This window comes from Gopherus evgoodei, chromosome 3 (genome assembly GCF_007399415.2).
Source record: "Gopherus evgoodei ecotype Sinaloan lineage chromosome 3, rGopEvg1_v1.p, whole genome shotgun sequence".
Lineage (NCBI taxonomy): Eukaryota > Metazoa > Chordata > Testudines > Testudinidae > Gopherus > Gopherus evgoodei.
The window spans coordinates 56,517,138-56,530,885 of NC_044324.1; the positions used below are offsets into that span (position 1 = coordinate 56,517,138).

The 13,748-nt window shown below is 47.1% G+C and overlaps 1 protein-coding gene across 4 annotated transcripts in view; it reads right to left on the bottom strand.

Moving 5' to 3' along the window:
- Positions 1 to 13,748, bottom strand: part of COL21A1 (collagen type XXI alpha 1 chain) — a 214,967-nt gene that overhangs the window by 104,356 nt on the left and 96,863 nt on the right. For all 4 annotated transcript variants that reach the window (XM_030555641.1, XM_030555640.1, XM_030555639.1 and 1 more), the window contains 4 exons: positions 13,082 to 13,135; positions 11,163 to 11,216; positions 3,969 to 4,022; positions 3,835 to 3,888 (listed from right to left, as the gene is read on the bottom strand). In XM_030555641.1, coding sequence (XP_030411501.1) covers positions 3,835 to 3,888; positions 3,969 to 4,022; positions 11,163 to 11,216; positions 13,082 to 13,135 — 216 coding nt within the window. The remainder of the gene's footprint in view (positions 1 to 3,834; positions 3,889 to 3,968; positions 4,023 to 11,162; positions 11,217 to 13,081; positions 13,136 to 13,748) is intronic.

Sequence of the window (13,748 nt, forward strand, 5' to 3'; positions counted from 1 at the left end):
ATGGTCTCTGTTTGCACTTAACATTAAAATGTTCAGGAAGCATTTGATTAATAAATGTTGTACCCAAAAAAATAAATAAGCTAATTCAAGGACTCCCAGCATCAAATAATTGAAAGATAAAATAATCCAAGATCCTGCATATGGAGAGGACTAAATGATAATCCATAAACCAATGCACTGGTGTGGAGCTCCACTAAATTCGGTAAGGTACATTCTAAGGCTGGTTAGAGAGTAAGATTCAAAGCAGATGAAAGTTGCTTCATCATATACATCAGATACATCAGCTTCACTATTTTCTGAAATCTCAAAAGAGTTATAGATTGAATGATTCTACCAAGAGCCACATTGAGATCAAATGAGATAAGCGGGGGTGGAGGGGGGGAGATCCAAGGTCAGAAACTAGGCTAGATCAGAGAAGTGAAGTTCATGATGCGAAAGGATGCAAATAAAACAAAGCTGCCAAGAGTTCCATGAGAACTCCAAAGTTTGCTGAGGAAATGAAGTTTGAAGGACAAGGGATGATAATATAGCGTCATGACTGAGAAAAAATGTGGCAGTTGTGCAAGACAAACTATAGGATTTTAAAAGTACTGTGAAACTAATCAAATCAATGTTCATTTTGAGTTTGCATCTCTGAAATGATTATAAAAGACTATAGAACATTTTTGACTCTTGAATTTAGGCATTTTGCTCAAATATGCATCTACAAGTAAAACAAAAGCATTAAAAACCTCAAAAGTCAGATTTGCTGCTCAGAGAAAGCAAGTCGCTGGTCTTTGTGCTTAAAAGTGTTTTAAAAGGGCTGCAGCAAAACCACTTCATAAAAGTCTGGCCAGCTTGTGTGGTTTGGGAATAAACTGTGATTTTAATGCATGTTTAAAATCTGGGTCCAATGACAATTCCAGGCAATTCTTGAACTTTTCTTTTTTTTTTTTTTTTATTCAAAATGTAGCCTAACCACATCGCCCAGCTGAATCACATTATAAATTGTGAGGGAGAGTCCTGTGGTATTGTGCGGAAGTGACAAACCACACACCTGTTACTTAACAGCAGATCCCATAAAGCCTTATACTAATCTCATGATCATGATATTTTGGTGCCTAATCTATACAGCTATGTATTGAAAAAATCCTCTTAATTTACTAGATAGCGTGCATGCTGTCTTCTGTGTCTGTCTTTTAAACTGTCTTTTAAACTGGGGTAGGGACTATCTTTATTTCTGTGCTTTGTATTGTGCCAAGCACCATGTTAGTGTTAAAAATTTATATATCATAATTGCAGGTATGATTCCAGCTACCATTGTTACTAAAAGTAATTCTCTGAAAATTATTTCAAGGCACTACCAAACTATTGCACTACCAAGCTATGACCAAATAATTATGTTCTGATTCAAAACATGCATGTTATTCCTTACTAAAAACTCAGAGAAATAGAAAAAAACATTCCAGAAATGAGTGTGCATAAACAAAATATTTATACAAAGTTAAGGTATAAGAAGTTGCTGTCAATTTAAATTACAAAACCTGGGTATGCAGCAACAATTTCCTTCACATTCTTTCCAAGAACAAATGTGTTTAAGAAATTTTGTAAGAGAACAGAAAAGCTCCAGCAAAGACAGACATTTTTTAAATCCTCTGATTTTGATTACAATGGCCCCAGAATGAAACTGCAGATGGTAAAGGGAAGCTGATAAAATGTTTGAATGAAGCAGAAATAAAGACTTCTGTTAACTATTATATTGAAGCAATTATGGTGCAATCTCCTTCTCATACTCAATAATAAATTAACTTTGTGAGTGACAGGGTAAATGAGACTTCCCGCACACATATTTCAGGAATATTCTACAAAGGAGATGAAAAATGTGGTGACTTTTTGGGTCTGTCATACACCTATACTAGAATAGTTAATTGAAGGAAATAAAGATAAATGTACTTTAGTCTGAATGTATATGTTTACATTTTTTTAATCATATGGTTTACTGTAAGAGTGAAGGCAGATTATATACTCTCAAAATTCATGTTTTTCAAAGACATACATTTCTTGAACAGGCCATAAATACATATAAATTTGTTAGAAATTTTGTGGAAAATCTGCATCAAACAAAGTGATTAATTGGAATCCAACTCATCTTGTCATATACCAGGGATGAGAGAAAATTAGGAGACTGAGTTTCATTTGGTTCTGATAAAATGAGAGTTCTGGGATGCTACATATTTGATTTTATCACCTGGGTAGTCTCAGAAGCAGGGAAACAGCTACTTTCCATACTACAATATTCAGTATAGATTTTCAAATGGGATTACATATTCTAGTGTGCACTCACTTTGGATACCATATCCAAATACCTCAATGCATTTATACAAGGCAGAGTTGGGTGATTTCTCAGATGTGTGTGAATAATCATGACTTGCATGCATCAAGGAGATTCAGACCAAAGTCAGGCGAATAGAAAAATGCTGAAAACTACATTGAATGGTGAATAAAAATATGAAATGTTTAAATATTAGAGAAATCCAAAACACTATCAGTTGCTGAAGCATGAAGTAATTTCTTAATAAACTATCATCAGAATCTTTACTAACTTTACCTAGTTTATTCTGCTAGTGCATTTCTGAAAGGTGCAGACAAATCAGAAAATAAGGACTAAACCAAGTAAGCTTATTATAGTTATGGCCCCAAAAACTTGCCAGTTTGACCTAAGATTAAGTAGATAAACTGAGTATCTTCATTATTCCCCTGTACTTCCTCCCTATAACATCTAAAAGAAATACTTCAAATAATGAGATTATCTAACTGAAAATATTTAATTATTGAAGGCAAGTGTCAAATTTTTCAAAGCCACCACTGTGCATGTATTCTCCTTGCCAAATATTCTAAAAATAGTATGACCACCGGTACTGTTGTAGATGATCACTTATATTCAAAGAACACAAGCGATAAGAGACAGGAACTTAAGGCAACAGGAATAAGTGCACTAGCCCCCTTGTCAATACTGGAAGGATTATTTTATAGAACTGAATATTAAGTAGTTTATTTGACACAAACAAACTTCATTATTATCAGACACTGAAAGCCAGTTGCATATTGCATTAAAATTGAAATGCTTAGCATCTTTCTTATTTCATCTCAGAGTAATGGAAAAACCAATAATCTAATAGGCTCGTGAACCACAGTCCCCAGTATGAAGATCAGGCTGTGTTCCTTGTACCCTCCACTATTAGGAGGCAGATTACATTTAGCTAAGTATGTGAAGAACTGGGAGCTCAACTAATAAGATGTGCTGAAGTAGTTCTCTCTGTTTCCCATGCACTACCAACTGGTGGAGGTGGATTCTTGGTGTTAAATTACTTAAACATGAGGCATATTTCAGATTTAGGGTTAGATTGTGCCCTCAAGTGTGTATGTAGTGTTGTGGGCCATTTTCCCCCTTTCAATAGCCGTCATAATAATCAACTCTATCATTTTCCTGTATAGGAAAGAATGCTGTGAAGAATATATATGTATATCTGATGTTTTACATTATTCACAGAGTTAGAGGAATACATTTGGAAATGGAAAGAATAAGATTAGTCCTAAGCAGTCTTTGATAATCACTAATAATAAACTCCCAAAATAGCTCTTCAGCAATTGGGCCCTGATCCAAAGCCCACTGAAACCCCAATGGCTTTGACTAACATCTACAGCAGTAGACACAATTTTTATTTCCAGTTACTACCCACATAACACATGCTAGAAAGAAGTAGACCTATAACAATGTTATGTAAGGCTTTGGAAGTTACTGACAGTTCAAAAATAAAACACCTAAATACAATTTATTGATGAATATGTAAATACCTTAAAGCCAGGGCTTCCAGGTGATCCATCTTTCCCATTTCTCCCAGGTTCCCCCTGTGGCAACAGGTAACATGACACTATTAGTAGTATTAACCAAGTAAATTTAAAGGCAAAACTGTCCTTATAGAACTTACAGGTCGTCCTGGCATTCCTGGAAAACCTGGATCACCTTTTTCCCCTTTAGCACCCTGGAAAAATAAAGAAACAAAAAGGAAGGAAAATGATGTTCAAATAGTATCCCCAAACTCAGATACACAATTCTAGCACACCTAATCTGAAAATCTCACACTGTTGTTTGCTTTCTATGAAAATTTGTAATGGAATTTCCTACATATAAAAGACTATAGACCCTATGCTATAATCTTTACTCAGGCAAAAGGCCATTATTATTATACTGAAGTATTAAATGGGAAACACAGAAATCAATCAACGACCTTGCTTCAAATAGATGAGAATTTAGACAGACAAAGATCTGAAAAAAATAGATTGTAATTTAGAATGTGTTTCCTTGTTCTAGACATGTATGCATGTGTGTGATGACTGTGTTATATTGACAGACTAGAATTTGTTAGCCGGAAAAAGAGAGTTTTCAGGAGGTATCTGAATGAAGAGATCATACTGGGGCAGAGATACTGTTCTAAATCAGGGGCAGGCAACCTATAGCACACATGCCAAAGGTGGCATGCGAGCTGATTTTAAGTGGCACTCACACTATCCAGCCACCGGTCTGGGGGGCTCTGCATTTTAATTTAATTTTAAATGAAGCTTCTTAAACATTTTAAAAAAAGACGGTTACTCACCTTTGTAACTGTTGTTCTTCGAGATGTGTTGCTCACATCCATTCCAGTTAGGTGTGCGCGCCGCGCGTGCACGTTCGTCGGAAACTTTTTACCCTAGCAACTCCAGTGGGCCGGCAGGTCGCCCCCTGGAGTGGCGCCGCCATGGCGCCCAATATATATCCCTGCCGGCTCGCCCGCTCCTCAGTTCCTTCTTGCCGGCTACTACTCCGACAGTGGGGAAGGAGGGCGGGTGTGGAATGGATGTGAGCAACACATCTCGAAGAACAACAGTTACAAAGGTGAGTAACCGTCTTTTCTTCTTCGAGTGATTGCTCACATCCATTCCAGTTAGGTGACTCCCAAGCCATACCTAGGCGGTGGGGTCGGAGTGAGAAGTCGCGGCATGGAGCACTGCAGTTCCGAAGGCCGCATCCTCTCTCGACTGCTGTACCAGGGCGTAGTGGGAAGCAAAGGTGTGGACCGATGACCAGGTCGCTGCCCGACAGATTTCCTGGATGGGCACACGGGCAGGAAAGCCAGCGACGACGCCTGCGCCCTGGTAGAATGCGCAGTCACACGGCCCGTAGGGACATGGGCCAAGTCATAACAGGTCCTGATACAGGACGTAACCCACGAGGATAACCTCTGGGAGGAGATAGGAAGCCCTTTCATACGGTCCGCTACCGCCACGAAAAGCTGGGGGGATTTGCGGAAGGGTTTGGTCCTCTCTATGTAGAACGCGAGAGCTCTACGGACATCCAGCGAGTGGAGCTGCTGCTCCCTGCCTGAGGAGTGAGGTTTTGGGAAAAAAACCGGGAGGAAAATCTCTTGGTTGACGTGGAAGGCTGAGACCACCTTGGGTAGAAAGGCAGGGTGTGGTCTAAGCTGCACCTTGTCTTTGTGGAAGACCGTGTATGGGGGGTCCACCACAAGGGCTCGGAGTTCCGACACCCGTCTAGCTGAGGTGATAGCTACTAGAAAGGCAGCCTTCCAAGAGAGGTAAAGCAGGGAGCAAGTAGCTAACGGCTCAAAGGGGGGCCCCATGAGCCGGGACAACACCAGGTTAAGATCCCAGGTTGGAGCAGGGGGACGGACGTTAGGAATAACCGTTCCAGCCCCTTAAGGAATCTCGACACCGTCGGGTGAGAAAAACGGAGCGACCGTCCGCACCCGGGTGTAAAGGTGGAGATAGCTGCCAGATGGACTCGCAACGACGATAAGGCCAGACCATGTTCTTTGAGGGACCAAACATAATCTAAGATTTCGGATACCGAAACTTCCATAGGGCGGAGATTTCTCTCTACGCACCAACAGGAGAAGCGTTTCCATTTTGCCGAATATGTGGCTCTTGTGGATGGTTACCTGCTGCTCAAGAGCACTCTCTCACAGGCGTGGAGCAGCGCAGCTCGGAACCAGTTAGCCACGCAGGAGCCACGCCACTAGGTGCAGCGACTGCAGGTCTGGGTGACAGAGGGACCCGTGGTCCTGGGTAATCAGGTCCGGATGAAGGGGCAGGGGAACTGGGTCGGCTACGGCCAAGTCTAGCAGCATGGTGTACCAGTGCTGTCTGGGCCATGCCGGGGCCACCATGATCACAACCCCTGTCTCTGGCACCTTCAGGAGGACCTTGTGAACCAGAGGGAACGGAGGAAACGCATAGTACAGGTGGTCGACCACTGGATGAGGAAGGCATCCGCTATCGACCCCGGCTCCCTGCCCTGAAAGGAGCAGAACGCTTGGCACTTCCTGTTCCCCTTGGACGCAAAGAGGTCCACCCGGGGATAACCCCACCTCCGGAAAATGGAGAGAGCGACGTCCGGTCGAAGGGACCACTCGTGTGACAGGAAGGATCTGCTCAATCGATCCGCCAGCGTGTTCCGTACTCCGGAAGGAAGGAAGCCCTGAGTGAATGGAGTGGGCTACGCAAAAGTCCCAGAGTCGTATCGCCTCGAGGCACAGGGAGGAGGACCTGGTGCCGCCCTGCTTGTTGATATAATACATGGTCGTCGTGTGTGTCCGTGAACACGGCTACACAACGACCCTGAAGCTGATGACAAAACGTTTGGCAAGCAAGGCGGACCGCTCTCAACTCCCTCATGTTGATATGTAGCCCCACCTCCTCCTGGGACCATAGGCCCTGCGTCCGCAGGGTCCCTAGGTGGGCCCCCCAGCCTAGATCTGAGGCATCCGTTGTCAGGATACCGAGGGCTGAGACGGGTGAAAGGGAAGACCCGCACACAATACGGACTGGTCCACCCACCAGCCGAGGGAATCTAAGACCTTCTGGGGGACTGTGATTAACATGTCTAGCGGTTGCCTTGGTCTGTAATGACTGATAGCCACAGCTGGAGAGGCCTCATGCGGAGCCGAGCGTAGTCGGTCACAAAAGTGCACGCCGCCATGTGGCCTAACAGGGTTAGACATGTCCTCACTGACGTCAACGGGGCTGACCGCAAGCGTTGAACGATCGCCGCCATGGTCTGGAACCGCTGCCGAGGCCGAGGCCCTGCCCACAGTGGCGTCCAGGACGGCCCCGATAAATTCCACCTTCTGAGTGGGCCTCAGGGTGGACTTGTCTGTGTTTATCAAGAGGCCCAGACTCGCAAACATGCCGGTGATCACGCGGACATGGCTGTACACCTGCTGTTCCGACGTGCCCCGAATCAACCAATCGTCCAGATAAGGGAACACGTGGACACGGTTGCGCCGAAGATGCGCCACGACAACTGCCATGCATTTTGTAAACACCTCGGGGCCGTGGACAGGCCAAACGGGAGGACCGCAAATTGATAATGACGAGCCCCCACACAAAGCGGAGGAAGCGTCTGTGGCGTGGCCAAATGGCAACGTGGAAATACGCGTCCTGCATGTCGAGGGCGGCGTACCAGTCTCCCGGATCCAGGGATGGAATAATGGTCCCCAGGGATACCATGCGGAACTTCAACTTCACGAGGTATTTGTTGAGTTCTCGCAGGTCGAGGATAGGCCTGAGGCCCCCTTGGCCTTGGGGATCAGAAAATAGCGGGAATAAAACCCCTTGCCTTTCTCGTTTTCGGGAACCGCCTCTATGCTCCTTTGCTGAGGAGCGTCTGCACCTCCTGCCGAAGGAATTGCTCGTGAGAGGGGTCCCTGAACGGACGGGAGGAGGGCGGGAAGAGGGGAACGAAACCAACTGCAGGCGGTACCCCGTCTGCAACCACGCTCAAGACGCGTCCGATGTTTATGTTTTGGACCACGCCGGGAGGAAAAACGAAAGGCGGTTGGAAAACGGAGGGGAAGGATCCATAGGGAAACTGTTACTTGCGCCCTCGAGCTGCACCTTTCAAAATGAAGGCTTAGACCAGGCAGGGGTTTTTGAGGAGCCTTGGTTCTGCCCCCCTTGGTTCCCCGACTGCCTGCGCCTCCCGTTCCTGCCGCGCGCCTGTAAGGGTCCTGCCGCTGGCAGAACTGGGAAAACGGCCGACGGTGCTGCTGTTGTTGCGGCCTAAAGGGTCTACGCTGTGTCACGGGGTGTGCATCCCGAGGGACCGCGCAATGACCCGGTTGTCCTTTAAACTCTTAAGTCTGGGGTCTGTCTTATCGGAAAACAGGCCCTGGCCTTCGAAAGGAAGGTCCTGTATCGTGTGCTGGAGCTCTGGCGGAAGGCCGGAAACCTGCAGCCAGGAGATGCGACGCATCGTAACTCCTGACGCGAGGGTACGGGCAGCCGAGTCCGCAGCGTCCAAGGAGGCTTGTAAGGCCGTGCGCGCGACCTTCTTGCCTTCGTCCAGGATGGCCGCAAACTCTTGGCGAGCATCCTGTGGCAGCAGCTCCTTAAATTTGTCCACTGCCACCCAGGTTAAAGGCGTATCTGCTCAGCAGGGCCTGTTGGTTAGAGACCCTGAGCTGCAGCGCCCCAGCCGAATACACCTTACGGGCCCCCCCCCCCCCCCCCCCCCCGCCCCCCCCCCCCCCCCCAAAGGAGGTCCATCCGCCTGGCTTCTCTGGATTTGGGGGCCGGAGCCTCCTGGCCGTGACGCTCCCTATCGTTCACCGATTGCACTACCAGTGAACCGGGAGTCGGGAACATGTAAATATTCGTACCCCTTAGAAGGGGCCATGTACTTCCTCTCGACTCCTTTCGCTGTCGGAGGGATGGAGGCCGGGGACTGCCAGATAGTATTGGCATTGGCCTGAATGGTCCGTATAAACGGCAGGGCGACCCTGGTGGGAGCATCGGAAGAGAGGATGGTGACAATTGGGTCCTCTATCTCCGAGACCTCCTCTGCCTGCAGACTCAGATTTTGAGCCAATCGCCTGAGGAGGTCTTGGTGCGCCCTGAGATCCAGCGGGGGGGGACTGTTGGAGGAGGTACCCGCCACCGCCTCATCCGGGAGGAGGATGATGAGACCCCAGGCACAATAGTGTCCAACTGAGGGTCTTCCTCAGCCCTCGCCTCTGTCTCCGGAGCCGCAGCGGAGTCCTGCTGTTTGGACCCTTCGTCCCCTTCCGGGGAGGGAGGGGGGCGAGACAAAGAGGCTTCAGGGGCCCTACGCTCCGCAGTCGCCGGCCTAGCAGGGAGCTGCTGGGGGCCCTGGGCCTGATGGTACGCCCAGGGTGTCCAGAATCCCCACTGTGGGGGGCCTTGGTCCTGCAGCGGCGGATCAGCAAACAGCGCCGCCTGCCGGTCGGTGCCCAGCGCATAGCCGCTGTCCGTCTGGGAGGACACGGACGGCTGCCTCGAGGGCCACGGCGGGGCCGACCCTGGATGGAACGGGTCTGCGCGGGCCGGCACGGAGGATCGTCTCGGTGCCGGGGACCGGTGCCGGGATCATAACGGTGCCGGTCGGGACCGGACCGGATCTGTCACGGTGCCGGGCGCTGCTTCGGGACCGGGATCTGTCACGGTGCCGGGCGCTGCTTCGGGACCGGGATCTGTCACGGTGCCGGGCGCCGCTTCGGTGCCGGGACCTACTACCAGCTCGGTGCCGGGAGATCGACCGGGACCGGGACCTGCCACCAGCTCGGTGCCGGAGGTCGAGCGAGATCGGGACCGGGACCTGCCACCAGCTCGGTGCCGGAGGTCGACCGGTGCGGCGAGTAGCGTCGGGACCTGCTCCTGGAGTCGCGGTGCCGGTGTCGACTGGAGCCTGACCGCGACCGTCTCGATGCCGACCGGTGCCGCGAGTGCGACCGGTACCGCTGAGGGGAGCGTGCCGGGACTGCGAGCGGCGTCGGGATCTGGAGCGCCCAAGACGTCGGGGCCTGGATGGCGAACGACTGTCCGTGGGCGGTGCCGACATCATGGGCTTGCCTCTGGACGTGACCCGCACCGGAGGAACCGGGGTGGCAGCCGAGTAGGCTCCGTCAGGGCAATAAGGTCCCGAGCCGAGGCGAAGGTCTCCGGTGTGGATGGGACCATTATCTCAACCCCAGATCTCATGGGGGAGCTCGGCGGCACCGGACTCAACAGACCCGCCGGGCCCGGAGTCAACGGTGCTGACGGTGCCGGCGGCGCCGCGGCCGATGTCGAGGCCGGGCGTTCAAGCCGGGTCTGCCTGGCCGGAGTATTAGACTTCGACGGCCTAGGCTCTGATTCCGGTGCCGGAGAAGGTCGGTGCCAAGGAGTCTTCTCGGTGCCGGAGCGATCCGGTGCCGGTGCCGAAACCACGGTCTGCGAAGTCGACGGTCAAGTGCCGCCTCCATTAGGAGAGTTCGGAGCCTCTGATCCCTCTCCTTTTTGTCCTCGGCTTAAAAGCCTTACAGATGCGGCACTTGTCAGATCTGTGCGATTCCCCGAGGCACTTCAGGCACGCTTCGTGGGGATCGCTGGTAGGCATGGGCTTCTTGCAGGCCGCACACTGCTTGAAGCCTGGCGAAACAGGCATGAGCCTGGCGCCCGGTGCCGGGAAGGGCTAAGCCCCCGGCAAGAAACTACTTAACAGCTATTTACTAAACTATCTACTTAACAATACTAATTAACAACTATAGAACTAGAGATAAGCGATAAACAAGCGATAGAAACTAGGAGAGCTAGGGACGTGGAGGACAGCTATGCCGCGCTCCACAGTTCCAACGACCGACACGGCGGTAAGAAGGAACTGAGGAGCGGGCGAGCCGGCAGGGATATATATTGGGCGCCATGGCGGCGCCACTCCAGGGGGCGACCTGCCGGCCCACTGGAGTTGCTAGGGTAAAAAGTTTCCGACGAACGTGCACGCGCGGCGCGCACACCTAACTGGAATGGATGTGAGCAATCACTCGAAGAAGAACCTTATTTACTTTATGTACAATAGTTTAGTTGTATATTATACATTTGTAGAAAGAGACCTTCTAAAAACGTTACAATGTATTACTGGCACACAAAACCTTAAATTAGAGTGAATAAATGAAGACTCAGCACACCACTTCTGAAAGATTGCCAACCCTTGTTCTAAACATTGACTTCAATGGAAGTATGCCTGAGAATGCACTGTAAGATTCAACCCCATGTAAATAAAAGGCATTTTACAACGTGAACAAATCAGAAAATGCCGGCACTTCCCTTTATGATATTCAATTCACACTTGCCTTTTTTCCGTAAATTCCTGGTGGTCCTTGATCTCCCTTAGGACCCCTTTCACCCTACAACAAAATAAGCATAAAAGGGATTATTTTACTTTTAGAATTTGAGCTAATTATATACGGCCACAAACTGATGTATTCCAACTCACTGTTTGCTTAACAAAGAGCTGGCTGAAAAGAGGGAAACCCTTCCCATTCATTTTGTTTGCATTTTTAAGGAAAATCTCTCTTAGTGGGACAAAACACCAAAAACAAACATTTTCACAGAAAGGGATTTTAAGAAATGCATCCGACGAAGTGGGTATTCAGCCGAAAGCTCATACTCCAATACGTCTGTTAGTCTATAAGGTGCCACAGGACTCTCTGCTGCTTTTAAAAAAAAATTCTGTTTCAGGAGAACTGAAACAGAACTTTTTTTGGCTTCCCAGCTGCCCTCAGGAAAAGCTCTCGTCAGTTCCACAGTTCCACTCTTCATCCCTGCTAACTGCTCGCTCCAGGAGCCAGAGAGACAATGTGCGTCTTAGTTCCCTGGAGCTGGTGGGGGAAGGTGAGTAGGCAGAGTGGCCCATGCTTTGCTGTGTTTTGGAAAAGTCTAGTCAACTTTGTAATACATTCAGCGAAACATTTTTTCTACTAAAGTGACATTTTCTGACATACATATTTCCAGGGATTTTCTCCTTTATCTGAATATAAATTATAAAAGCAGTGATATTGGAAAATAAAATTTGTTTGTGTGACTCTTATTACATACTATTATTTATCATTACAGTACTTTATATTATGAAAATGGCAACACTCTTCCAAGATCTCACTTTCGTATCTTGCATCACTTTGAAAAGCCTGTTTTAAGACAAGGTTCCTATGTTTCATCAAGGAGTATCAGATGTGAAACAGCATGAAGGTATTTAAGAAGCCAACTCAAAGAGTTCCTCCTACACAAGCATTCAGATCTTGAGCAGTCCAGGCAAACAACGCACGTTAAAACAAAGCTTAAACTTGTTCTTCATAATAATTTTAAAAACAATATTAACTGCCTATTTAATTTTAAAAGCAACAAAAAATATCCACATCCCTTTCCATTGCTTATAAGGAGTCTTGAAGTTTTTCTCCTCAGTGTGATAGATACGCTTGTTTTGTTCTGCTTAGCTCTTGGAAGTCCAGGGGCTCCGTGTTGCTGGCCCCATGCTGTCCAGCATCCCTAGGGACAGCTCTCTCCGTCATTAGGGAATTTTATCCTGAGAACCCCCTGTAACATTTTGCGAACCTCCAGGGGTTCACAAACCCCAGTTTGGGAACCACTGCTCTGGGAGATGTTCAACAACTAATAGGTTTAATGCCTGCGTTTCCAATGGGAGCTGCTGGCACTGAGCGCTTTTGGAAATCTGGTCACTTCAATGAGATCCTAAATGGAAGTTGAAAATCTTTGAACAGTTGTGTGTGCTCCACTCCTTTGAAATCTGTCCTGAAAAGTTTAAAATAGACATTAGGAGGAGCTTTAAGGAGTAAGATCAGTTGGGCAGCTGAACACACTAGCAAGAGATGTGGTTAAGAGAACTTCATTATAAAATACGTTAAATAAGAATTTTAAGGAATTAGTGCAAGAAAGTTCTTCAAAATGCTGGGGGTCAAACTGAATGACTTGAGGAATTTGAATATAATCAATTATTCCATCATTTTGACAGTATTTGCAGAGAAGAGGGCTCTAAGTTTTATAAAAATCAAAATTTAAAGCAATTCATATACAACATGATCTAAAGCCTACAGAAATAAACATTATCAGTATTAGTCTCACCTCTTATCTGTGTTTATAGATAAACTTAAACTTTACACATAAGGTAACTAAAATCACTTTTAAAAGCTATGAAAAGAAGTTATGGAATAATCCAAGATGGATGAATATTTTACAATAAGCTTTCGATTTCAACCTTTGATGCCGGCATCCCATGTAATCCAGGAAAACCAGGAAATCCACGCTCACCCTAAAACAACAAATATATTAAAATTATATATATATATATATATATATATATATATATTTTCATAACCCAGCTGATTAACAAACCAGGAAAAAACTGAAAACAAAATGGCCTGATACAAACCACTGAAGTAAATGGAGCAATTCCCACTGACTTCCCAAGGCTTTGGAGAAGACCCAGTCTGAACAACATGAACTAGTGGTGCCAATGTTGCCAGTATTGGATAATTATTTTTAATGTTACATTAGTTCCCTTCTCAAGGCCCACTTGTACCACAATGCCTATATCGGCTCAGATAGTTAACAGTTCACATTTCTTTATGCAATTACAAAACTAAAGTTATATATTGTACATGTGAACACAAGTATGTGCATATAACCAATAGACATATGTTTACAACAATTGTATACTGCCATCACCCTTTGTATGTTGCTCATCAGCAGCTTAGAAATCCACATAGGCCAATCTTAGCCCCTAGGAATGGTCAGAGTCCTGCCCTCAATTCTGTTCATTGCTGTACCATGGGGAGCAAGTGGCATGTAGGAGGGATGCTTTCATACACATAGACCCCACTTGACACTATCAAGGATCCTGGCTGTTCATTTCCCTGCTGATC